General features: G+C 39.7%; 2 protein-coding genes across 6 annotated transcripts in view; one reads left to right on the forward strand and one right to left on the reverse strand.

Annotated features, from left to right (window-relative positions):
* CPEB3 (cytoplasmic polyadenylation element binding protein 3) overlaps nucleotides 1-11,414 on the reverse strand; it is a 92,350-nt gene extending 80,936 nt beyond the window's left edge. For 4 of the 5 annotated variants that reach the window (XM_056351181.1, XM_056351180.1, XM_056351179.1 and 1 more), the window contains exons 1-2: nucleotides 3,807-3,949; nucleotides 2,666-3,579 (exon numbers count right to left, since the gene is read on the reverse strand). In XM_056351181.1, coding sequence (XP_056207156.1) covers nucleotides 2,666-3,568 — 903 coding nt within the window. In that variant the 5' untranslated portion in view covers nucleotides 3,569-3,579; nucleotides 3,807-3,949. Of the gene's footprint in view, nucleotides 1-2,665; nucleotides 3,580-3,806; nucleotides 3,950-11,343 lie in introns of those variants that run through there. The other variant, XM_056351178.1, reaches the window with a different exon arrangement.
* Nucleotides 11,415-11,473: 59 nt separating this feature from the next.
* MARCHF5 (membrane associated ring-CH-type finger 5) overlaps nucleotides 11,474-23,397 on the forward strand; it is a 30,131-nt gene continuing 18,207 nt past the window's right edge. Inside the window, exon 1 of the mRNA XM_056351182.1 lies at nucleotides 11,474-11,798. Within this exon, the coding sequence (XP_056207157.1) occupies nucleotides 11,755-11,798 (44 nt within the window). The 5' untranslated portion in view covers nucleotides 11,474-11,754. The remainder of the gene's footprint in view (nucleotides 11,799-23,397) is intronic.

Here is a 23,397-nt window from a genome sequence, read left to right on the forward strand (position 1 = left end):
TTCATTAGAGACTTGGAGCACAAAACTTGGTTTTCTGCTTAAAATTTGTGATAACTGCAAAGACCTGAATTAAAAAATAGGTATCACTGATGTTAATTCCACCAGTGAACATATTAATATTTTTCTTTTTACTTAGAACATCTTGAGCTTCACCACAAATTTTAAAGTATTATAATCTCAACATAAGAGAAAAGAATAGGTTAGCGCACAGAACTCGCTAATGCACATTAATGTGTTGCTAGCAAGCTTACTGAAAGGTATTTCTGAAGCAGATCAAAAACACTCAGTTATGAAGGGTGGCAGATGTACATCAATAGACCTGCCAGAATTACTTGATAGTGCTGACAAGAGAACTTACTGTGTCAACTGATTCAACATATTGCCCAATTTCTGAGGGGGGTGGGGAGAAGGAAAAAAGGCAACCAGAATCCAGGCACAAAATACTAAAACTCTTACATAAATTTGAATTTCATATTTATCAATTTAACTGAACAGTTGCTTCCTATTGATAGTATGGTTTCAGGACTTCTTTGGCAACTTGTTAAGTATAGGAGCAATCAACATTAACCTAGATTACAAACTAGTACACAAAAAACGACAGCTTGTATTAAGAAGAGCCTAATAGGAAAAAAAAATACAAGTTTTCTGAGTCTCTGAAATCAGGTTGTTTTTCCTGCTGGTGTAGAGAGCAGTCTAAGTGTTTGCTTTCAGCTGAACAGGAAAACACCAGGTTAAGTTCACAGAGAAGAAAACAAGTTTCCAAATTTACATATTGGCTAATACCTTCGCTTTTCAAAACCCTGATCTTAAAATCAAAGGAACTTTTCTTTAAAATAATTTATCTTTTTTTTCCCTAGTGAAGACCAAATATCTGCTAGTTTAATTTGTGACAATTTACAGTCACAATAATAAAGTTGTGTAGTCATTAAAGAAGTGTCTCACCAACAAAACCACAGAAATAAGACCATTTACTGTTGGTTTTGCTACTAATTCAAATTTATCTGAATTTGTGATGTCTTACATGTAGACAATTTAAATAAAAGAATACTTGTAAATTGAAACACATTTCCCACTGCTAAAACACGACTGGGAGCTATATTCATTAGCTTTTGTGCTGCTGTGCTCTGTGCAACACAGTAGTTTCACCAGGCATATTGCGTCTGAAGTATAATCTTTCTCCAGATTTAGGTGCTTCAGAGACATTGCCTAGCAGTTCACCAGAAGCCACCCCGCCTTCATTTAGGGTAGCCAATAAAAAATTAGCAACTCTCCCTTTAAACAGAATGAAGCAGCAAAATGAAATTTCAGGCTGACTATAAGGTGCCCTCTTTGAATGGGACTGGAAAGAGCACAGGAATGCATATATTTTACTTCAGCAGTCTCTTAAAGTAATAGGCAGTGTGTATGTTGTTTGATTAATTTTTTTAACTTTGTTTCTAATACAAAGTGTCAATCTAGATGCTACTCTTACTATACTGATAAGTTAAAAATGCTTGAAAGCTCATACTTTGTTGAGAAATAGAACTTATTCTTACAAAGATCTTACAAGTTAGGACCTTTGAAAAGGCATACATGAACAATTTCACTGTATTTCAAAACAGAAAATTTTGATTTGTCTGAGACTAAAATAGCTAACCTAGAAGAAATCTGAGATTCACTTCACCTTGTAGAGATATAACTGCAAGTGCATGCTCTGCTTTTTTCAACTTAAAACGGATTTCACACCATGACAGGTTTCATTCTGCATTAAAATTGCAAATCTTCTATGTGGCCCAGTTTCAGCTGCAATTGATCTGCTTTGTCGTCATAGATTAAAAAAACAGTGAAGGGCACTGCAGCTTTAAATATTTCAGAGCTATGTAGCTAGTAAATAGACTCCATTGCAATATGGCTGTGAAGGTCGTGTCCTATTGTCTCTTTTCTCTGCAAATATTTTGAACAGCATAAAATGGTTTATTTTATACAATACCTCCCTGCCGTTTCTAAATCACGTCAATTGTATTAGGCATTTCCTTACTGGAAAGGACAGATACGCCACTCTTTCCATACACACCCACGCTGCTTCTAGATGTATTCAAAACGTCCACTGTGAATATAACAGCAGGGTGTACATATCAGATGTATACAGTTTTTCATATGTATACCTCATGCGAACAGACTCCCCACTAAATCCCACCACAACATAAGGACAATTAGTTATTTCAATGGTGATAAAATAATTAACTGTATTTCAGGTCAAGAAGCATCTTTGGTTAAAATTAACAGGCCAATTAGAAAACTGAAGTCAGCAATTTTAATGCCTCCTGTTTCTCACATATGGAAGAATATGAAAAAAATTGTAACATGCAGCACCAAGGAAACATAGTCTGCCAAACCTGTTTTTCCTGAAGGCAAGCTACTACCTTTTGGATGCTAAAAAACAAACAAAAAAACCACCAACCCAAAAAGCCCTGTCACATTTAAGAAAAAGTTACAAGAAAAATAAGACTATAAACCTTAAGCCAGAATTTGGAATCTTTGTGTATGCATTCCCCAGGATCAATCCCACTTCTTTCATATACGGTGACTATTCAATGCAGTTATGAGTTATGGAGAAATACATCCCTGCAAAAAATACACCTTTGTGATAGCTGTCACCATGTAGAAGGTGTACATAGTAATTTACCTGAAAAGGCAACAGATTGTTGCCATTGTCCGTCCTGAACACGTTGTCTTCCATCCAGGATTTGGGGGTTAAGGGTGCAGCCCGTGGGAACTTCGGAGGGGCAATGACATTGCTGGAGAACGGCTTTTTAAGGGGTGAAATGGGATTGAGGGGGGAGGGTACGCCGACCCCCACTCCCACGCCAACCCCCACTCCAACTGCCCTTCGAGGGTCCCTACCAGCCTGCAGCCCACCCCAAGGGTTGGAAGGTGTACTCCAAGCTGCATTTTGATGGTTATTCCAGCTGGAGGAGGAAGAAGAGGAGGCAGAGGAGGAAGACGGTTTGCTGGTCATGATGGGCTGATGGCTGTAAGCAGCATTTCTCTGAGCGAAAGGTGCCTGATTAGGGCTTACAGGTGACCTCCGCTGCTGCTGCTGCTGCGCTTGCTGCTGCTGCTGCTGATGTTGGTGATGTTGAGTCTGAGCTAGGCCAATTTGAGGTGAGAAAGTGCCACCAAATACAGGGTTGACATGGTGCGGAAAATTCTGGAAAAGCATTGTCCCATTGACTGGAGTAATCCCTTGGAAAAAGCTATCATCCACCGTGTTTGTGGTCCCTGTAGACCAGGTGCTGCCGAAGGAGGGAGACAAGGAGGTGCCGGCTGCAGGTTCTTGTTGAGGCTGGTGAAAGCTCAAGCCAGGCAAAATGGGAGACTCCATCTGCATCTTCTCCTTGCTATTTTGGGAAGGAGCTGATGTGCCGATACTAGTCACTGAACTGTTGTCTTCTGGTTTGGATGTCTCCGACGAGATGGGTGTAGAGGGGGCTTCTGCTGAGTTTGGATCTTGCTGCTGCTGCTGCTGCTGCTGCCGCTGCTGCTGGGGCTGGGCTTTGCTTTTGTCCATCAGTAAATCATCCTGCATGGTTTGCGCAGCTGAAACAGTAGGGGAAAAAACCACAAAGACAGATTATTAACATTGTCATTCATACCACAAACCAAGCTGTTTTAATCATTTGCCAGCCAAAAATCTCATCCTATTGCTAGTGCTATGCTACAGCAAATTGCAAGGCAGACCCGTAATCTTCCCCCTCCCCCATTTAGTAATATGTAACCTTTGATCGTGCTAGATTGCCTTTAAAATATTTTTCAAGATGCTTCACCCTTTTTGATGCCTTGTTTCCCTTCAGTCTAAATGAGAGATGTGCTTATAGGGCAGAGATATACAGCTATTTCGCCACGTCTCTTTTCTCTTACACCGGAACTCAGAGCTCTCACCCTGCAATGAGAAACTGATTCTGGTTCCTGTTTTTCCAAGCACCCTCCTCCTCCTCCTCCTCCTCCGCCACCTCCTCCCCTTGGTTATTTGCATACGTCAATAAATACTGCTGCGTCCTTCAGCAAGGTTAAAAAGACACCAGTCTTCGCTCTTCTCCACCCCCTTTTCTATTAGGGGACCTTTAAAGGAGCCGGGTACGATTTTCCTTAATCACCGAACAAGCTTTTCCATTATTTAAATTTATCAGAGAGAAAGCACACACGAAATCTCGTACTGACACGGGAGCGGTTCTCAGCTGCACGATCGTTTACTGGCCTGTTCCTGCCGCACAGCTCGCTGCTTGCTTAGGGCACCAGAAGCGATCGCAGTGACGGGTGGAGGGGGGGTGGTGGTGGCAGGGGGGAGTGGAGACACATGTACAAAGCCACCGATGAGTGTTATATTTGCCTTCAGTGACCTTATGCTCTTTCCGTGTAAAACGTTATTTTACATCAAAGCAGTCGTTTGCTTAAAGGTATTTCTATGCACTGTATTTCTAGATATATGAAACCATCAGCAATATTTTAATTGTGAAAAAAAAAAGGTCAAAACGAGCAGATCTGGGAGTTATTATTAGCCAATGTTTCTGATGCTTTCACAATGAAAAATAAAACCAGGGCAAATTGAAAATTAAAATATAGACATGCCACATTTTAAAAGCCATCTTTATATGCACAAGACAAAGACTAGTGATGAAAATTATTTGCTAAATCAATACATAAGTTTAAATTTTAAAAAGTAAATGTATGTAGAATGGTTGAGACTTATATCTGCTAAAAAAGGTGTTTCATATAAAACAGGCCAGATGACATAATTCGATTATTATTTTGAAACAAGAGAGCTAATGCATATACAGACATCAATGAACAGCGATTGTATGAAACTAGAACAGGAACCTCCACATTCTGCAGAATTTTAGTCAAATGAAGAGACTATTCTAAATCTCAAAAGTATTTTAAATGAGCCAGAAATCACTTACCTTAATTGAATAATTATGTTCAAAGATGGTCATCACTGAATACCTAATGGCATTTCTACTGAGCCAGTTGTATGACATGTACATTCCTAAGATTCCAAATTTTTTTAGGATTGTTGTTTTAATGTAACAAAGTAAAGCCGAATCAATAAACTGTTTAAGAAAAGTGGCAGAGTGAAATAGACAACCCTCTGGTTTCTGACAGTAACAGTTTAAAAATGGTCCATGTGTATCTTTAACATTTTTTGTTTCTTTTTTTTTCTTTCTTTTAAATCTCTTCTGAGCCACACACACTTTTTAGTCAAAATGCATGTCAGAACAAGTTTCTGCTATCAGTTAAGTTGCTGGTCATGCTCCCTCTTATTTACCTGTTCAATATGTAAGCCAACAGCAAGGGTTCACGAACATTAAGGCAAGTTCCTAAGAAGAATGATTCGACTAAATTATTGCAACTGTAACAAACAGCTCTGCTGCTGCTACTGGGGGTGCAGAAAACCTTGCTACGCAGTTTAAACCCATACTGCAGTAAGACGTAATACACCAAGCCCTGTGTAACTTTCAATTAGCTTCATTTCTACCAAAATCACTACTACTCCTAAGGCTACATAAAATTACTGATGATTCCACATCACATAGAGAAAAAGATTATATGTATCCCTTCCCTGGTTCTGACCTATATGTATAAAAACACATTTAGAGAGACAAAGATAACAGCTGAAATGTTAACATTCTGTCATCAATAAAGTATACTTAAATCAGTTAGTCACCAGGTTATCCATAGTGGCTAGCACAACAGTTGCTTCAAATATGTACCTTGACTTAGCTGTTTTTGAACTTTATCCTAGGACTGTAATCCACATTCATTTCCATATTGCTTCTTAAAGGTAAAAATCACTGCACAATTCAACCCTCTCGTCAAGGTCAAGACCTACCTTTCCAGTCTGAATGGAAAAACACTAGATAAAAAACGACTTTGAAAGACAGGCCAGCCAATGCCTAATGTTGGACCAATATGCAGTACCTCTTGATTATTTGCTGGTGTAAGTATCTGTACAATTTACAATCCAGTACAGGAAATCTATATCCCCATAGCAATACCAGGTCTGTTTGCATGCAGTAACCCACGCAGTCAACACAGAAATTTTTAAGGAACAGTTACCTTTGGATTTTCTGTATTTAAAGATCAACAAAAAGACAATATATTTATTTTCTTCTTTCAGGTTTGGTATATGACAAATAGTCGACCACTCTGGCAAGAGCACTTTGACAACTGGAAGCTTTCAGCGCATGCTCTCCCAAGGAATCATGGGGTTTGAAGTCTTTATCTATAGATGGCATTTCACTGCTACCTACCCTGGAAGGAAGAGGACTCAAAAGGAAAATACGTGCACACTCCCTCTTTCCAGGGAAAATTGCTGCAGTCTGAACCACCAGCTCTGAGAAGATAAATATCTGTGAGACTGAGCTGAAAATTACTAACTAGATAAGAACTTTTGACAGTTTATAAACTCTGATCAAATAGCTGCCCATTCATAATAACAATCACTAGACAAAGAAATAGTTCTACTATTTCCAAATTTCTTTCCAAACTTCTAGTTTAACAAATTAATTATAAGCTCATACCACCTATAAAATATACAGCTATTATGGAGGAGATTGTGTCATGTTGCTTAGCTGAAGAAAATATTAAATAATCACCTCTCATAATATCCTTTCTAAAAATGTTCTAAAACTCCAAAACAAATAGGTCAAGTATGAAAATTTAAATCAAATCAAAATCAACATATAGACAAAAAGTTGTACCATTTGAATAGTTTCCCTTTTCTAAGTTACCACTTTTTCATTACTGAATTATCGTTAATACACTGAAAATTCTACAAAAAAAATATGCTACTGGGAAAAAAAGGAAGGTACAAATTTAACGTTCTATCTACTCTGTACGCTGTGGTTCTGCATTTCAGCTGTCTCCCCTCCACTACCCACTATCCACATATCTCCAACCTCCATTATCAACACACAGCCTGACAGGAGCTCCTCTCATAAGATTGTAATATTTTGATGATTAATTTAGGTTGGGTAAAGTTTTCAGAATTTCAATTACCAGCACTTGTGTTCTGTCTTGTAGTAGTCCATGAATTATTCTGGATATTTATTCTGGATAATTATTCACAGTAGTAATTGCTCAGGACCAAACACTAATGTTTGTATGGAAATTACTTTGTTGAAATCAGAAGTGTGAAAATATCAGTGTTTAATAAAAATGCAGGCTGATTTTTCAAAGGATGTAATACACACAGCTTTATGGTGAAAGAGAGATGACTAAAACCGAGAAAGACAAATTAGGGCAGTTGAAAATGGGTTGTTAAAACACTTATGTCTTTGCTTTCTACAGTCTGTTTATGTTGAACTGTATGGTCTGCCACCTTAAATCAATGCTGTAATTAAGAATTTCTCAACACTTGCTCTAACCTGTTTGTGCTACTCTGAATCATTAAGGGCAGGAAAACTGCTTTCTTAAAGCAGATGAAAATACCTCAGTTGTTGAAATACCCCAGCTGCCACAGGGCTGGCTCTAGGCATTCCATACCCCTCCTTCATGTTCCTATTTACTTCTGGGTTACTGCTTTTCAGATGATTTGAGGATTCATGTGGAAGGGACCGCACCCTTACCGTCAGTGCTTCCTAGGAGACAGCTTCACTTTTTAGATCAATTATTAAGATAAGGAGAGTGCTCATTACAATAATCACAAATGGATAAGCACTCCAGAACTAAAGGAAATCAGGATCTAAAGACAGTTTTTGATCAACTAGCCACTAGAAGAACACCATTTTTTTGTTTCTACCAGCCAACTCTTTCGTAACTGGAAGTTAGAAGATAATAAAAACTGTATCAGAACAGAAGAACTTAATTCAATCTGGTATCTGAATTACTGGTCCTGGCCAGTTACAAAGAAACAAATGTAAGAAAGGCCCAAATAAGTCAAATTATCTCAATTAACATTGTATTGAGTGAATTTTTGTTTTATGGAATTCATTGTGAAGCAATTTAAGCCTACTGTTATTAACAAACCATGCTAGTCTTTTGGCAGAAAGTGAGTATTCCAACTAGCTTGAAGTTAGTTGGAATAGTTAAAATGAACTATTATGCTACTGAAAAACTGAGTTTTATTGTAGAAACATTTTTCTCAGTTTAGATTTGTTTCATTTTAGCTTAATTGAGGGCTCCTTATCTTTTTAAAGATGGAATAAAGTAGATTAAAAATGCCTAATTGATCTGGTAATTTAATTTTACATACATAGCAGTTAAAATGCAGTTTTGCCAAAATAGAATACTTCCGTATTGTCAGATTACTTAGCTTTGTTGAAAACAGTGAATAATTCCAACAGTCTTAATGTTGTCAGATCAAAAGAACTGTATTAAGGTACTGCTCCTTCATTATTTGGCCTCTTTTTCAGCCCTTGCTTAAATAGATATTTAATATACCACCATATTATTCTTACAGTAATTGCTTGTCAACTTCTTCATTAAGCTTAAACCTGTATAAATTTGTTATCAAACCATTTAGTAGTTAGTTGATCTTTAGACATAAATCTGATAGCCAAATTTTGGGCTCAATTTTATGCCCTAAATAGCTTATGTTGGGTTTGGTGAGTTTCACTAAGTTCTGTACTTGCCTTCAAATGTGCAGGTTTGTTTAATTCAAAACGGCTGCCATCTCCAGTTAGTATAAGCGAGGATGAGCTCAGTCAAATCTCAATTAATAGCAACCATTTCCTCTCATTTTGCATTGGCAAAAGGGAGTCTGTTCCCAGGAGAGTTCTCTGGGCTCAAATACAGCTACTGCTAGGTGAATTTTTCCAGGGATGGGGCATCTACCACCTCTCTGAGCAAACTGTTCCAGTTTTACCACCCTTGTCATAAGTTCTTTCTTTCTTATGTCAAATCTAAATCTACCCTCTTTCAGTTTAAAAACATCACTCCTTAACCTATCACATTTTCATGTATCCTATTACAGTTTTGTATTTCATGTTTGGAAAAAAAGTAAAGATGTCCAAACCTACTAAGTGTTCACGATTTGATCTGATATTCAAGTTTTGTCCAGTCTCATCACATCTTCCCATGCCAGCATGAGAGAAAAGCAGCCACCTGTCACAGACTGTTCTTCAGCCTCAAATGGTAGCCAAGTGATGCTGGGTTCTGGTTACATTTCTTAAGGTAAGTATTGTTCACAGCCATTATTATTCATCATGACCTCATAGCTGTATACTACATGGCAGGCAACTAGCATATCCTTCCCACTCCAAAGCCAAAATACAGAAATTGCACAAATCACATAATCCTAGGAATAAAACCAGCTTCACAATTTCCATTTCTAGTATTTGAGAATAAATATATAAAACCTAAGCATTTGGCTAGTCTAGCTGATCAGTGCTCTGGCCAACATACAATGCGCTTATTCCAAACCAAGATTAGGAACCAGAAACTCTGATATCTATGTTTCATGCTCTTATGTTTCATGAACAGCTGTAATTGGGACAATGTGTATTAGGTTCTCTTCCAGGAAGTCATGCCCATATGGTTTACTCAGGCCACTGTACATCCAAGACTTCTCAGCAGTGCAAGCAAAACTGAATGTTACGGTCCCAAGAATAAGTACAAAATAAAGTTTCTGGGACAGGATGTCAGCATGATGCCTTCTTCCTACCTGCTTCTATACATACTTCCTGGAAGGAACATTTACATCACTGTAATTGCTTTAGCATTCCCATTTATATTTGTAGCAATTAGAAAATAAACAACACCCTCCCTACTCCATACATAAAATACAGCTTACAAATTCAAGTCCAAATATTTAACACACATTTTTACAACTTTCTCTCAGCAAACTCTCAAAACCAGACAGATTTTTCCCTGGCTAAGGACAGCACAAAGAATCCAGTATATTCACTAGACTCCTTCCTATTCTACCTGATCTCTATAGTCATGTATATGCACCATGCAAATGCTACTTGTCTTAACCAAGAACAGATGTAGGTTGATGCAATCGTAGAGTTGTGGGGTTGGCCTCATGAATTACTACCTTCTACAGCAACTGCAGTATAACAAAGTTATAATCTACAGAAGGGATCGGGGGCTAGTTATGTGTAACAAAACTTATTACACAAGAGCTTTTATTATATATATATATATATATATATATATATATATATATATAACAAATAAAGTCTGAAAAGGAGTATTCAGAGTTGATCTTCACTAACCAACCTTCCCAAGAATCTGGAATGTCACAATTGCCTCTGAAAAGTAGGGTATTGCCCTTTGCTTGGGGAACATGACATTATGCAGAACCTTCACATGCATACAAATACACATCACTTGTACTGAGAAGTAAAGAGTGGGAGATGCCCGTGGTGGAGATAAAAGGGCAGGGCAACTTCTCTCCAAATGCTATCCACCTCTTCGCTCTGTAACAGCTTTTCAGCTTCTAAATTTCCAGTTTCACAGACTGTGACGCTCTATATTAACTTCAGAGAATACAACAAAATTTAAAAGCACTTCTGAAAGATTTTTTTTCCCATTAGGAAGCACACCTACAAACTGAAACGCGAGAGGCGTCATTAGCACCAGCCACCCCATGCCTCAGCCGCTCACACAGAAGCTAGTGGCCACCAGGCCTCCGCCGAGCGCCAAGGACCACTTACAAGGGCGCCGGGCGCTTGCCCTTGTCATTGCCAACGAGCCCTCGGAAAGGGATTAATTTCCCTCCCGCCGTGGCAGCCGCCGCCCTTCTCTGTCTAGCCGAGCCCAGCCGGAGCAGGCGGCTGGCCAGGCCCCCTCTTCCGAAGGGCAGGTCCCGGGGAGGCCGGCCGGCCGAGGCGGGGGTGGCAGCCGCCTGCACCTGTTCGGCAGGCGAGAGAACGGCAGGGGAAAGGGTGCTCCGTCTCCGAGGGGGTCCCCGCGTCCTGCGTAACCAGTGTGGGGGCAGAGGGGGCGGCCCGGCCTCTCCCCCCGTCCCTCCCTCCGCCTGCGAGGGGGGCGGCCGCCGGCGAGAGCCGTTTCCCTCAGCCGCCGCGGACAGCGACCGTCGCCGCGCGAGCAGGCGGGCGGGGGCGCGCGGGGGCGCGCGGGCCCTCCCGCACCCCCTGCCGGCCCTGGGGGGAAGCTGGGCGGCGGCGGCGGGATGGGCCCAGCCGCCACAGAGGGCGCGGGGCCAGGCCAAGTGCTGACCTTCCCCCCGCCTATCCCCGCACGCCAGCGCGGCCATCCCGCCGCTGCCGCGTTCTCCTACCTGCCCCGCGCGCGGTACCGGGCAGCGATTACGCGACGGGGGCGAGGAGAGGCATAGGGAGGGGAGAAGGAGCGGGGCGCCGCGGGGAAGAGGGGAGGGGGTGCGCCCCGCCGGACCTTTAAACTCCTGGCGGCAGCAGGACTACACTTCCCGGCGGGCTGCGAGGCTGCCGCTCGCTCGGTGGCGCAGGCGCACTGTGGTGAACGGGAGGCGGTGACGGGCGTCGCGGCTGCGCTCGGCGCTTACCTCACAGAGACGTCGCCACCGCCGCCCCTCGCCCCGGCAGCGCGGCGGCCCGGGCCGCGCACTTCTGCGTGCGGCTGTGTTGTGTCTCAGCGACCGGCCCTCCGCCTCGTCCCCGCCCGTGGAAGGAGGGGCCGCCCCGGCCGCCTGGCGGGAGAGCTGTAGCGGTGCCTTTCCTCTCCTCGGCCTTTCTCCGCCGCCACACGCGTGACGCGCGGCCTCGCTGGGGCCGCCTTTGTCAGGCTCCGGGCCCTCGGCTAGGCCCGCTCCTTCTCCTGGGAGCCATGTCGGAGCAGACGGGCTTGGCCCTGCCGCAGACCATGGACAGGTACGGGCAGGGGCTGGCGCTGGGGCGCAGCGGGAGGGAGCTCTCGGCGTGGGCGTGTGTCTCCCGGGCCTCCCGCGGCGGCGGATCCCCGCTGTCTGGGGCGTGTTCCGGGCCGCGGGGGGGGGGGGGGTCGGGGTGGGCGGCTGCGGCGCGGGGCTCTTGCTGCTGCTGCTGGCGGGGGAGCGAGGCGCGGCAGGACAAGGCCTGGGTGGGGGGCGGGGGTCCGGTTTCGCTTTTCGGCTTCTGGAAACTTTGGTGGTCCGGGCGATGTCGTGCGAATTGTGTCGTAAATCAGTGCGAGGTGGTGCCTGCGGGGGTGTGCGGGGTGTGGAGGGGTCGCCTGGGCAGCCTCTGGGCAGCGGGAGGTGTGTCTGGGCTGGAGGGGGGCGGAGGGCTGCGGGGGCTGGCCCGTTTCGGTGGGCCTGGGAGGTGCTGTAGGTGTGCAAAGCATTGGCACGCACGGAAAACAAGACACCAAAAGATGACCAACCCTTAACTGGCTTTGTGCGTTTTGTTGCTGATTTTATGATCTTTGAAGAAAGCCTGCAGTTGCTTTATGGAGTGCTGTTAAAAAGTGCAACCTGGAAGATACTTTGACTTAAATGTAGGGGAGGAAAGACACTAACTCTTCAATTATTTATATTGCACTTGTTTTCTCTTTATGCTTTTATTTGAGTATGTGGCATTGACGGCTTAAGATTTCTGGTGTGTTATTTTGAGTCATCCAGGAAGCCCTTGAGACCTATCCCTATAAACAATAAAAACACATTGATAGCCTGTTATTGCAGGAGTTGTGAGAGTCTTGATAATCCCAGAAGGTGGAGACCCAAAAGGAATTTGACTTCTGTTGATGAACTTCTCAGGCTTAAATCATAAGGAAGCATAAAAAAACCCTGGTGTTTTTCTCCTCTTCAGGTCACCTCTAAGGAAATAGGATTTAGTGAAATACAAGCTGTCATCAGGCAAGCGATGGAGATACAAACTATGTGAGGCAGGGGCAGAATTTGTGCTTCTGGCAGGTAGGGATGAGAAGTTTCAGTTAGAAAGATAGAAGTGAGTTGGGGGGAGGCGAAGTTGCATTTTAGAAAAACTGGAGAAGTGAGAGATGACAATGGGATGATTTAGGTTATAATTTAGAACAGGGCCTGTCAAGGAGGCTAGCAGCCAGAAGCCCTAAGTGCATTTCCAAGAAGTAACAGGAAGGAGGCAAATTTTATCCATAAAGTATTAGCTTGATACATTTCCTGTGAATGTGGAGAATAAAAGGGTCAAGAGTTAAGGAAGGCAAAAACAGTTAGGAGGAGGAAGGTAGGACTGGGGGCGGGGGGGTGGGGTGGGTGAGGAAGGGGAAGGAAAAGATCAGGAAGAGTGCTGCAGAATAAACTCCTTGAAACTAAAAAACCTGAAGTTGGTAGTCCAATAAATAATACATAATATTTTATGTTTTGGAGTTCTAGGAAACTATGATAATCTGTGGATTCTCTACTGTATGTGTCTGTTACATCACACCATTAAGTCCTAGTTCACTTTTTTGGGAAATGGCTGTAAGGTGGTGTTTATAATCTGTGTTGTGAACAACTATTAGATTAAATCGTTAATTTAAAAAAGGGGAATTAGTTAACTAGTGGCCAAACCAGTTCTTGTATCCTTTCAGCTTTGTGAAATAGTAATTTTTATCTCTGGCCCTTTTGAAAGACTTTTTCCAGTAAACTTGGAGTAGCAGAGTTGCTAACGTTTAAAACAATTGGAAAGTGTCCCTGACTTTCTTAGTAATAAGGACAATGGGGAACAAGTTTTAAGTACCTAGGTAGCAAAAAAGGAGGTATGACGAGAGAGTGTGGCTTTTGTATAAGAATTCATTGGGCTCACTATAGGAAACGTTAGAAATAGTAGTGGGAGGAGTGGTGACTGGAGTGGTAAGAGGGAGCCAAGTATTTAGGATATGAATGTAATTCAGAGTGTAGTACAATACCAACAGAAGGATTTTGGAGTAACCAAGACCTCAAAATGCAGTCACTGTAAATAATTTTTCTGTTATGTATTGGGTTTATGGAGTAGGGTTATGTTAGAATAAACCGATTTTCATTCATCTGGTATTTCTGAAGGTCATATGTGACTGTTTTCATGTTGTATGTGACAATAATAAAGATGATAAACCTTCAATGTTTCACCTTAGGGGGCATAACCCATGGATGAATCACCTGTAGGGATTCTGAGGGGTTGAAATGCCTCTCCCATCCTGTTACCTTTATTGTTAATGACAGTTGTTTTCCTGGGTAAGATTTAAAAATGCATATGCAAAAGCTTGAGAGTAACTGTTAATGCATTATAACTTAACACAAAGCACATATTTTTAAATCAAATTTGGATCTCTTACTGAAGCATTCAGAAAACAGCTTTTCAGTGAATAAGGCTCGAATTTGATTCTAATAGTTAAGGAAGAGTTTTCTTTTGTTTCCAAAACCTAAATGGAGTTTTCTTTTGTTTCCAATACCTAGATGATTATGCTGAGAGTGGTGATACACTGTTACATCAGGAGTAAGGTGTTGCTGCAGGTCTGAATGTATGTGCTGCTTTGTATACAATGGTCAGAGCTCCTATAGCAAGTTCTTTAAGTATGTATTTGTGAGAGAACAGTTGGCTGCTTCTCTTGACTCTTAGGTCATACATCTGTATGACTTGAAGTAGGTTTTTCCTTTAATAAAGCAATTTGAATTTCTTCAGTATAAGGAGTGTGTTGGTAGAATCTCAACGTTGTTGCCTGGGATTCATCTTTCTTTTGTGTGTTTTGTGTTCTGTCCTCCTCTATTTTTCCCTGCATTATTTCAGTCTGGAGGCAAACCATGTGTTTGTAATAGAGGGTAAATAGCTGTTGAGTTGTAAGGGGATAAGGTGAAATTTCTAGTTAAGGATTTTATACTTGCCTGAAGGATTGACTAGGGCATAAATGCAAGACATATGAGAAGTAGACATGACCATGAACTACATTCTGGAGTTCTCATCTGCAGCATTTGAGAAACTAATCCAGATTATTATCATGATCCTTTCTGGCCTCAAAATTGGAATTTCCATCCTTCTTGTCATTTTTCTTTTTCTATTTCATGTTTAAATAACAGGCTTAGATAATAGTCTTAAAATATCATCATCTTCTGCATGCAGAATTCTTTGCAGTCTATGGTGAAGGGCCATATTCCCAGACTAATGCGTGCACTTGAAGGCAGTGGTTAGTGGTCTGTCTAAATGGTGAGGGTTTATTATTTTTAATACATTTATTCATGTAATTCTCATGCATAAATTACAGAATGATAGGAATTTCCATTAAAAAATTGAAATTATGTTAGTGGTTTTTTATATGCTATTAATCAATGTAAAAACTTTTTTCAAGATTTCTTTAAATAAAATTGCCATATTACATGAAAATGTCTTACAAATTAGAGGTATTACTCTTATTGAGTGCACAAGGCTAAATTTACTTGAAAGTCAGTCCTAATGCACTTGTCACATTTTAACAGGCAGAGGCCATTTGATATGCTATACATATTTCAAATGTAAAAGCATTTTTTTTAAAGGAAATACCCAGAAATACTGTATTCTGAATGGTATTAGGACGTTAAAACTTTACAGTGCAATTCTTGTGCCTAGTATGCCAAGATCATGACCTGAGTCAATCCTTGTGTTTTCAACTATAATTTTGCAAATGCGCAAAAAACCCCTTAAGTCTTTTGTGGTCTTTTTTTCATGTTTCCTATTCAATTAGGTTCTATACATTTTCTGTCTCTCAGCACTGTTTGACAACAGTTCTTCCAATTGAACACTTCTAATTGTTTCTTCTAGCTACCCTGTGTAGTACCTGTCACAACAGGTATTCTGGCTTCTTAATGTGTTTTTCAAACACTTTCATTCTTGTGGGTAATTACAAAGGTAAGATGTTGAACTTCCTGTCAGATTTTGGTGCTCTATTTGATTAAAAACTTAATCTTTTAAATACGTAGTATTTTTCCTGTGTCATTTGCTTGTCAAATACAAGTTGCCTTGACTTTTCCTATTTATAGTTATGTTTTTAAGCAGAACTAATGTGTAAATTCAGTTTGTCTGTAAGTTATGTACATAGCTACATTTTTCAGTTTGCTATTTCACAGCTTTCTGTAATAGTTTGCATGTTATTGCCAGGACATCAGTTGACTGTGATCCTGTCCTGCTTAGCCTTATTACAGAACATTTGACTGGGTCTCACCAGAGTTGCTGTTAGAATACATAGGAGAAAACAAAACTACTAACTATTTGTCATACTATGTAGTCTTCTTAACTGTGTTCGTTGAGCAGTTGCTGAAGTGACAAGATTTGAAAAATAGCTACAAAACATGTTCTTGTAATTAAGTCAGTAGCAGGGCCCACGTTGATAGAAAATGTAGACTGCAAGTATTTGAGTGATTTAAAAATTCTTTAATGTGGTCAAATTAAAAAAAAAATAATTGCTACTTTTATGATAAATGCACCATCACATGACTTCTGATTTTTTGTTTGTGAAAATAATCTCATCAATCTGCTGTCTTCAAAAAAACCCAACAAATGCTTAGCCACACACCAGCTTTTTCCTGGCTATGTCATTGCCTATATTTACCTTAATGTGAGCTGTAATGCTAAAATGTGCTCATATTTTTTAAGCTTTATTCTCTTGACTTAAGTTGGATTATGTGTGGATTGCTCTTGCAGTTGTTTATACCAAGGCTTCTGAATGCTGGGGTTTTGTTTTGTAGGTTTTTTTAAGGCATGTTCTGTGGTAGTGATTTGTGGTACTCCTTATGCTATCTGACATAAAGACAACTCCTACTTTCTCGTGTATTTGCCAGCTGGTCAGACTGTGGTCACTTCTGCCTTACAATTTTTCAGTGTTAGAAGATGTTAGTCAAAATGTGATAAGCAACTGTTGAAGGCTTGTGCAGGTACATGCTGAAGAATCACTGTAGTGGTAATTTTAAGCATGGTTTAACTTTCGAATTAGTATGCTTTATTTTCTGAATGGGTAGCAGTTGGTTCAACTGTGGTTGATACGCAGCCCTCCTTGATAGGAACTAGACCAACATCATATGACTTTGGTCATCTCTTCTTGCCATTCCATATTTAACAGAGACAATGGAGTTGAAATTGCAGGTAGGCTTCAAAAGCAGTTAAAATGCAGAATTATAGTTGGCTTAAGATCTTAAGAGTACCAGGAGAGGAATACCATTGCAATTACATTTTCTCTTTGTCAAAGCACTGATTTATCAGAAAAATGCTAGCAATTTAGGTTCAACAGTTTCAAAGTAGTGAAATCATGGGTTTTCTATTTCAGTTTTCTGAACTGTCACCTGATTTCATGGTAGCTTGTTGGTTTTTTTTAAAGAAAAAAGCATATGCAGTGGTTTTGTATGTAATTTTAGGTTGCTCCTTTCATTCTGCTTAGCGTGGGGGGTGGTGTTTGTGTGGGTATGAATCTTTTCCTTCCCTCTGGAAGTCCCGGCACTGATTTAGGTTTATGTACATAATTAACTGTTGATACTTTAGTAACTGAAGACATGGGTTCAGATTAAGACCTTAATGCTACAGCCTAGGCAATTTAATTAGTGCAGTGTGTTCTTTGATTAAAGACCTTTATTCTGAACTCCTTAAACTTGTACTGGATGTTCCGCACTGTGAATAATCTCACTGAACTAAAGTTGACACATGAGTAAATCGTTGGAGGACTGGAGTTCAACCAGGTACGATACGCAGTGTAATAATACACTTTGGAGGATTTATATAGTATTTTTACTTTTTGCAAACTATTTACTGTCTCTGCAGTTATTCAGTCTGTTCCACTTGCACTGATTAAGCACACCTCTCTTCATTGCCCTACCTGAAGGAATTGTTTTCTTTCTACACAACAGTTAAACTCTTTTAAAGAAGACTTAGACTTCAGGCAGAAGCCGGGGAAAGTCCTCTATCAGCAACTATACAAGTACCTGGCTTTCTGTAGGATGCTTAGAAAGAAGAGAATGTAAGGGTCAAGAATGGGCTGTGCTGGGTTAATCTCTACCAGAAAGGAAACAAGGTGTTCTTCCCTGTCTTTACCCAGCTGATTGGAGGCTGATATTTATACAGGAAGGAAAAAGTAAAATTATGTGTATCTTAAAGTGGGTTTAGAGAATGAAAGTTTGAAACAGTAATAACTTTCTAATTGCTTGACTTTTCCGTTATTGCTTCATCCCAGGTAAATCCCTTGCTATTCCAGTTCTCTTCATGGTGAAGTTTCTGTGTAGATTAAGTTCTTCCTGTGTCTTATCAGTAAAAATGATTAGTGAAGATTTATTGCAGACCTGTAGAATAACTTTTGCCCATCTGCACTGTGTCAGCATGCTATTTATAAACTATCTTAACCTTTTGACTGTCATCTTACGCATTATATTTCCATCTTTGACGTCTACTTTGATATGCTTAGGAGCAAACATATTTCAACTGCTGCGTAACTGTTAACTTCTACCTGCAGAGAGTAGACAATTATTACTCCTTTTTAAGTGTGGGGAAACTTCTGAGAGACTATTTATCATTTTCATACTAAAATGTTGGTATTCCATGTATTATCAAGGCATTCAAATAATATTTTCAGATGCTTAATCTAAAAAAGCTATACAAAAACCTGTTTAATGACATCTTCCTCATGAAAGTGCTCAGACCTTTAAATAGTGTTTAACTGTGATTGTTTCCTTTGGCATGTCTTACAGTGCTCACTGAAGTTAAAACTTTTGACAATTAATGCAAATGTATTGAATAAATATATGTATGAGTTACAGAGGAAGATCTATCAAAAGGTTCAGGTATTAATTGTGGAACATCTTTTCAAGTAATTATTAAAATGGTAATGAATATGCCGGCTGTTTAGGACTTGTTTGCTTGGTGCTTCTGACAACTTAACCTGCTTACGGTCTTACTGTACTGCAGAGCAGGTGGGAAGTTCCTGATATGCAAGTTGTAAGAGCTTTTTGGTGCATCTTGTTTTCCTCCTCTCAGCAGCGGAATGAGTTGGGTGCCAGCTTGTTACAGGATGCAATACCTATTTATCAAAAGAGTGCATGACTTGCTCAGTTTTTACTGACACTTGTGGTTTGCTACAAGGAGCAAGTCCATCTTCAGTGCAGAAGAATGAGAAGACCCAATCTGAAGGGGTTAAAATCTTTAAAGCAAACTGTTTCTGGCTAATTTTTCTAGATGAAACTGTTAATAAGGTTATATAAGATGGTCAAGGGGCTGGAGCATGTGACTTGCTAGGAGCAGCTAGAGGGAACTGGGCCTGAAGAAGAGATGGCTTGGGGAGACTTAGTAACTTTCTAATACCTACCAAGGAGGTTGTTCAAAATACAGTCTGGTTGTTTTTAGACGTTTCTGGCAGAATTATGAGAAACAAGGATTAGAAATCTGAGCAGAGAAGGCTTCAGCATGTGGGAATGGGGAGCGATGCAGTTGAGCTTTGGAACAAGTTGCCTGGGGCAGCTGTGGATCTCTGTCCCTGGGGCTTTTCAAGACCCAGCTGGAGAAAGCTCCAAGAGTCTGGTCTGAATTAAGGGTTGCTTCTGCCTTGGGCAGAACATCTGACGAGACCTCCTGTGATCCCTTCCAATCCAAATAATTCTGATACCAGGTCTAGACACAACCCCAATTTAAATAGGGAGACAACACAGTATTAGGGCTCAATTTGCACTGCATGACACGAGCATGCTGTGCTGGAGGTCTCAGTATGGGAGGTACAGTCCACTAATGCCTTCTGGCAAATCTGTACTTAACCTTTTTGCAGCGTCTGCTCCGAAATCTGTTCCTAAAAATTAAGATGACTTACCATCTAGTTGGACTGGGATCGTTTTTTTCTTCCTTTTCTCTAAGATTTTTTGTTCTCATGTTACTTTAATGCTAATATGAGTGAATTTCATTGGCAACTTTTTACTGTTCAGTGAAAGTGCTTAGGCTCAGGATTTTTGTTAGTGATTCTGGGGGAACAGTTATACACTTTCTGCCTAACACTAATATAGAATAAGAAAAATTCCAATCAAAATCTCCGCTTTGAAATGCTGGTTTAAAAAAAAAGTTTGTACTGAAGTTGTGTTAAGTCTGTGGCTAGCTGTTCATTTGTCTATAATTTAAAATCTTACTTATTATAGGGAAACTTATAATTAAGATAATTAACTACCAACTGATTTAAGGGCCAACCATGGAATCTTGGTATATGCTTATGTTTAAAAACAAACTTTTTGGATAAGTGTCATTAGCATTTCTAGGCCTTTAGTTGATTGATTGCTGATAAGCATTATGAACTACTTGGTGTTTTCATTTTATGTATCTGTGCCTGTTTCTCCCTTTGGTCATGCATCTCTTCTTCAAGGTGTATGTGTTAAAAGAAAGTGTTAACACAGTGTGAAGGTAGGGAATAACAGTTGTTATGTATGAGAACGGCTGGCATTCAGTGACTTTTTTTTTTTTTTTCCTTTAAAGCCATTTTAATACAGTAGCTATTTCTTCACAATCTTTTTAGAAAAAAAAAATCCTCTATTAAACCTGTAACATGTTTACATACCTTCCTGATCTCTCCTCCTTTGTTTCTCCTATTATAAATGCCTCTTCTTGGGGTCTGAATACTTCTGTTTAGAAGTGGTTATTTTATATTGGACTAAAATGTGCCAACATAAGTTAGTCTTCTGTGAAGGATATAATTATAGATGGCCATGTGCTCAATGCTTGTGACTGTTCTACTGGTGAGTCACACAGTCAATTCTACAGAGTGACGAGGAGAGTTACTTAATGGTATGATTGGACACCCTGGAGTTTTGTTCACATTTACTCAGAGAAAAGACATTTCCAAGTTTTCAATGTCTGCCACTTTTAAGTGTGGGGGTTTTTTTTGTTGTTCTTGAGGTATTAATATCCCAAGAATGTATCATCTTGGCATTTAAAATTTCTTGTAATTTTTAGGTCTCAAATTGGTCATTTTTTATTATGTATATTAAGAGAATAAGACTTCAGTAGAGCTTTTTGGGTTGCTCTCTTAGACTGTAAATTATCTAATAAAAATAGAAGTTATAAACTGAGAATAACTTGAGTAATAGTGTCTGTTGTATAAACTCTTTGAGTTCAAAGCCATTTGCTTGCTTTGGAGTCTTCCTGCCAATTTTTGCAGCTTTAGGACTATGTTTCCTCTTCTGTTTTCTTTGGAAGAACATAACAGAAAAATTGCTTACCTTGTATGGTGAGTTTAACCATTAAGTTCTCTAGGCACACCGTACAAAAATTGAAGTTTTATTTCACAATTACCTTGGCTAAGAATGGGATCTAAAGTAAGTAGCCATAAGTTTGGTTTCTAACAGATTAAATCTATGCTAATGTGTTTACTTTTGCAACTAAAGATATTGTGCCTAATGATTATTTTGTATTTTTATATTACCTGTATGATAACAGGAAAACTTCTGCAGGAGACTGAACTCACATGACCTAGACTTTGTGAATGGAATGTACCTTTGCATTTTCTGTCTTTTATCTTTTGCTTGTCACAGCAACAGTTTAATGTCAAGACTGTTACAGTCTTAGAAAAGTCAAAGTTGATCTATTTTGTATCTATGTCACTCCTGGTATTTCTAACATCTGTCATCTACTCTGTACATGTACCACAAATACTAGTGTTGGTATTTTTCTGGTGCAACTATTTTCCCCTTTCCCTCAGTGCAAAGTAATGTTGTTTAATGTTAGTTTAATAGAAACTACATATTTTTATCATCTTTTTGAGACTGGGAACTGTATTTAACATTCCAGTTGAAAACAACAGATTAAAAAAAGATCTTTGTATCAATCTCTGAAAACACAGGTATGGTTAGTGCTTGATTAAGCATAATACGTACATGTTAACCTTCTGTTATGGAAAAGTAAATTCTGTGGGAGATATGAAGGTCTAATCCTTGTTATTCCTAGTCATGGAACTTAAAGGAATTTAAATTTAACCTTTATTCCTTCAAGTTGACCAAACACTTACATCTTGACTAATATAGGAAAAATTTGTGAGTTTTGTTCATTGAATGGCACAGCTAATTGCAGAATTCTGACACAGCAGTGAAGCAGTTTTGCAGCGATTTCTAACCTTGGTCCATAGACAGCATTTTCAAGCAAGTAATATGCTGTGAGCAGAATTGTTTTGATGTCAAGGTTAGCCTCAGTGCTAGTATTTTTAAATTCTTCAACAAAACTAGGAAGTTTTCAGGGAACATTGGTTGGGGAATCTTTAGCATATTAATTAAGCTATAGGGTATCTTAGAGCATTGTAGCATACTTTGAGTCTCTTTTACTAAGAAACAACCTCCTGTGTTCTAGAGCTTCAGATCAATTTTCTTCTGCCTGCATTGATATTTTTCACACAAATCCTCCCTCTATCCTCTGTCTAACTCAGTAAGTTCAGAGCCAAATGAATCCTTTTCTGTGCACTGTTCTTGATTAAATGTTTGTGTGTGTTTTTTTCATAAACATTTGGTATGTCTTTGTTTAATTTGTCACTGTCTAACTGGAGACAATATTGACTGAGCTACCGAAAACAATGATGCAAGTGCCATCTTCTCAAAGAGTAGAATTTAGGTCCTGATGACTGTTACCAACAGTGTAGTTGAAGGTAGTTTTTCCAAGAGGCCCCAAATGACTGAAGTTAGACAGATACAGTTACTTGTTTGTTATACTTTTATTGCTTGGCAAGTAAATCTGATGTATTGGAAACCATGGAGACAGTCAAACCCCAGGGTTTAGCACATGATGAAATGTGTAATATCCCTAGAGGGTGAGGAATGCTATAAGAATTTAATACAGTAGATTGCAGATGCATTACGGCAAGAATGGCTTTTAAAACTACTTTGAGGTCTGAAGCTGTCTTCCTTTTCTAAATCTGGCAGTGTTGATAGAACTTAAGACAGTTGTGTTAACCTCAAATAATAATCCATCCTCCTTTAAATCTTTCTTGTACATAAATCGGATAGTTTAACTTGTCAGCATTTGGGTGTCCGACCTTCCTAGAAGGTCATGTTACCTGTTAGAAGAGGCTGTGTGTGATCTTGCCATCTAGAGTTCTTGCAGTATCTTGAACATGCTGGCAGCTTTTCTTTTTTCAGCCAGTGTAAATATTAGTATATGAATTCTAGCTGATTGAGCCTCTCACTACTTAAGTTATACCTTGACATTATGCTGCTTTGATTAGACATTGAGAGAAGTTAAGACTTAAAGGAATTTCTTTTCGTTCTCATTTTCCTCATCAGGAGGAGCTTACAGATACACTGCTACACCATTTTGTTAGTACTACAGGCAATTAAAGCATAATTAAAGTGTTTAAAGGAACATTAATGGAAGTAACTTGAGTCTTTAAACCATAATTTCTTAGTTGCATCATCTCTGTTACTTTCTGTGTTTCTGATTGACAGCTTTGTCAAACAATGCTAAAGAAAATGTTTTCCCTATATAGTATGCTATCTGCATTGTACAAAAATCCATGAAATGTTTAAGGCATTAACTTAATGCTGATAGAATTCTTCGGTGTTTGCTTTGTATGTTTGTACTTGACCAGTTGTTC

The sequence above is a fragment of the Falco biarmicus genome, chromosome 9 (assembly GCF_023638135.1).
Source record: "Falco biarmicus isolate bFalBia1 chromosome 9, bFalBia1.pri, whole genome shotgun sequence".
Lineage (NCBI taxonomy): Eukaryota > Metazoa > Chordata > Aves > Falconiformes > Falconidae > Falco > Falco biarmicus.